A 2974-nucleotide genomic window follows, 5' to 3' on the forward strand; every position below is an offset into this window, starting at 1 on the left:
GGCGGCGGCGGCGGCGGCGCCGAGGCGGCGCGCGACAAGGGCGGCTGGGCTGGGGGCGACCTGGCGGCCAAGTTGTCCCTGTGCTTCGAGCCCCCGCAGGCCCGCGGCGGCGGCGAGAACCGCGTCGCGCCGCGGCCCCTCACGGAGCAGAGCGCCCTGCAGGACGACGAGTGAGTGACGAGTAACGGCCGTTGCGGGGCCGTTGCGGGGCGGCCCCSGCCGTGTGAGGGCGCTGCCCGCGGGCCTGCGGGTTCTCCTCCCCGTGGGTGAGGAACGGGAGGTGTCCCGGGGCGCGAAACGGGCAGCGAGGGCGGTGTTTCCTGCTCGCAGACGCGGCGGTGCAGCGCCTGCCTGGAGTTGCACAGCTGAGAGGCGGAGGAAGGACTTGGGGGGAGCTGCGCCCCGATATCTGTCTTGTTCGCTGAGTGGCAGAGCCTTTCTGAGCTATGCTGATTTTGTGGGGGTTGTCTTCTAACRTTATTTTATAACTGGAAATCTCGCTGACAGCTTTTTTTCTTTAAGAAAAATGCAGCATGTTTTTTTCCTTTAGCCTTGGTGTATACTGTGTATACCAGATTTTTAAATTATTTTTCCTAGGGTAAAATATATGAAATACCACACTTTGCAAAAGAGTCTGTGTTATAAAGAGTGAGATAAGTACAAAGAACCATGAAATAAGGTGATTGTAGAGCCTCTGCCAGGGCCATTCCCCTGACCTGCAAACCTAGCTAGGCAACTGCTCCAGACAGGCATCAGCTCCGCAGACTTGAGGCAACYGGCTGATAGGGCTCCTCTGTCTCAAAATCTGAAACCATATTTCGGAACAGAGCAGTGTATCAAAGCCCAGTGTTTGCTGTGCGGTGTGAGCATGTTTAGGTTCAGCTGTAAACAAGAGTTAAAGACAGAGCTGCTTGTTATTCTGAGTACCTTAATTTGGGTATTCTGGGGTAGCGCTCKGTCTTCCAAAGTAAATTGAAAAACTTACTTTTGAACTGCTTTTATAGAAGCAGCTAAGCTGTCAAAAACAAAGTTTGGCTTTGAAGTTGATGCTTGGCCTCTTCTAATTCCTGTTTTTTAAGGTACCAAAGGACAACAGAAATACTGGGGAAAGAGTTTATAGCTTGACTCAAATGTTGTCAGAGGAAGAGCTCATGCACTTGCAAATAGGATTCTGAGTATGGTTGTTCAGTTTGYAATGAAGCTGTCTTTTTAGCCTACTCTTTTATTTCACTGCTGTGCGTAAGTTTTAGATTTAAAAATATCTTGCATTTCAAAACAATTTTCTATTAGACTTTAGAATGTTATTAAAATATTGTCAGTAACTTGTAGATGAATATTTAGGGAGGAAAAATAATTGTTGATAGAAATATATAGTCATTAAAAATATGCTAACTGCTGATCAGTTGCTATTCATTTTAAGATCTGCATTTTTGTTCCTTTATTCTTCTCTGCAGGATTTGGAATGCTTTAACTGATAATTATGGTAATGTAATGCCAGTTGACTGGAAATCTTCCCACACCAGGGCTTTGCACTTGCCAACACTGAATCTTTCAGAAAAAGGGGTAAGTTCTGACTACAAAAAATGCCACTTTGGGCCTTTTTTATGCTTAGCAGGGAGATAAAGCAGTTTGTATAAAATAGTTTTGGTCTTAAATGGCTGAAAATACTKTTAGTGCTTGGAATTAGTTTTGAGAGGCCATTGATACTTTTTTTTTCAATCTGAAATAACACAAGATTAATTTAGATGATTGGATAAACCAATGTTCACGAGAGCAGAGCACAATAGACAGAGTTGTGAACTGTAGAAGTGTTTTGCATAAAAGCTTTCTCCTGTCTTTTCATACTGAAGTATGTTAAAGTGGGGGAGAAAGAGGAAGGAATGTTCTTATTTAGTAGGTCCAGTGTGGATGACTTCTGTGTTCTACAGTCAGATAGAAGCTAAAGAGAATTAATTTGCAGGCACGGAGTCCCAGGAGACAGTACAAGTGCAATAGTTCCTTTTTTTTTTTTTTTTTTTCCCCCCGTATTTAACAAGCAAGATAGTTGTCTGGAGAGCAAACAGAGAATGAAAAGTTTCACAGAAGCTTAAAGAAATGGTTATCCTCTGATCTCCTCTAATGTGAATTAAAACACTTAGGAAGGAAAGCTAGGAGGAATTTTGTTACCCAAAGTCCTCTGAGTAAATGGGTTGTTTCTTTCAAACATGCTGAACTTTGTCTGTATTCTAAAAATGTGTCCATATGTGAAACCTGAGAATAAAAGAATGCTCTGACTTTTGCCRTCCATAAGTCATCCACAGCTACTTTTTTTTACTATGACAGAARCAAAGATTGTTCTGCCGAAAAGGATACCTGAAAAAAAAAAATCTGTTCTGTAGGACACAAACTACAGTCTGGAACTCTTTCTTTGTTTGGGTCTGATGATTTTCTCTTAAATTTGACTTTTATATGTTCTGTCTTTTATTAATCGTTTGTTCATGTTTTATAAGTGGATTTAGAGTAATTCAAGCCTTACATTAATACAAAAACTTACAACTCCCTTGTGTCCTTGTCCTGTGGCTGAAAAGATGAACCAGAAAACTGATATCATATCTAGATGCTTATCAAGAAATTTATTGAAAAGGTGTTTGAATTAATAGATTTTTTTTGTAAGCTGTTTACAGACAGCCATCAATGGATGGCATAAAAATGTGGTGTTGYTGGATTAGTAAGAATCTAGGTGTGTTGCCAGCAGAGGAAAATCAATTAATGGATTAAATATATCTCAAGTTTCTTTAGCTTTCACTCCACCTGGTGTGCCTTTTGATGTGCAAAGCCCATCTGTTTGGAAGCATTCAACACAATTTTTTTCTGTTCTGTGCTTCAGCAGTGTTTCTGGGTATGTGGCAGCACATATGGTCCATCTAGTAGCTCATTTTAGCTTTCTCTACAATGAATGCTAACAACTAAGCAGCATTTCCTTGATGCATTTGAA

General features: G+C 41.8%; 1 protein-coding gene across 2 annotated transcripts in view; it reads left to right on the forward strand.

Moving 5' to 3' along the window:
• Nucleotides 1-74: 74 nt before the first annotated feature.
• The window catches only part of FEZ2 (fasciculation and elongation protein zeta 2), a 22710-nt gene continuing 19810 nt past the window's right edge, over nt 75-2974 (forward strand). The window contains exons 1-2 of one of the 2 annotated variants that reach the window (XM_026051195.1): nt 75-170; nt 1455-1563. In XM_026051195.1, the coding sequence (XP_025906980.1) occupies nt 1492-1563 (72 nt within the window). In that variant the 5' untranslated portion in view covers nt 75-170; nt 1455-1491. The remainder of the gene's footprint in view (nt 171-1454; nt 1564-2974) is intronic. The other variant, XM_026051193.1, reaches the window with a different exon arrangement.

Source organism: Nothoprocta perdicaria, unplaced genomic scaffold, assembly GCF_003342845.1.
Source record: "Nothoprocta perdicaria isolate Ctin4 unplaced genomic scaffold, notPer1 scaffold_73, whole genome shotgun sequence".
In the NCBI taxonomy this organism is placed as follows: domain Eukaryota; kingdom Metazoa; phylum Chordata; class Aves; order Tinamiformes; family Tinamidae; genus Nothoprocta; species Nothoprocta perdicaria.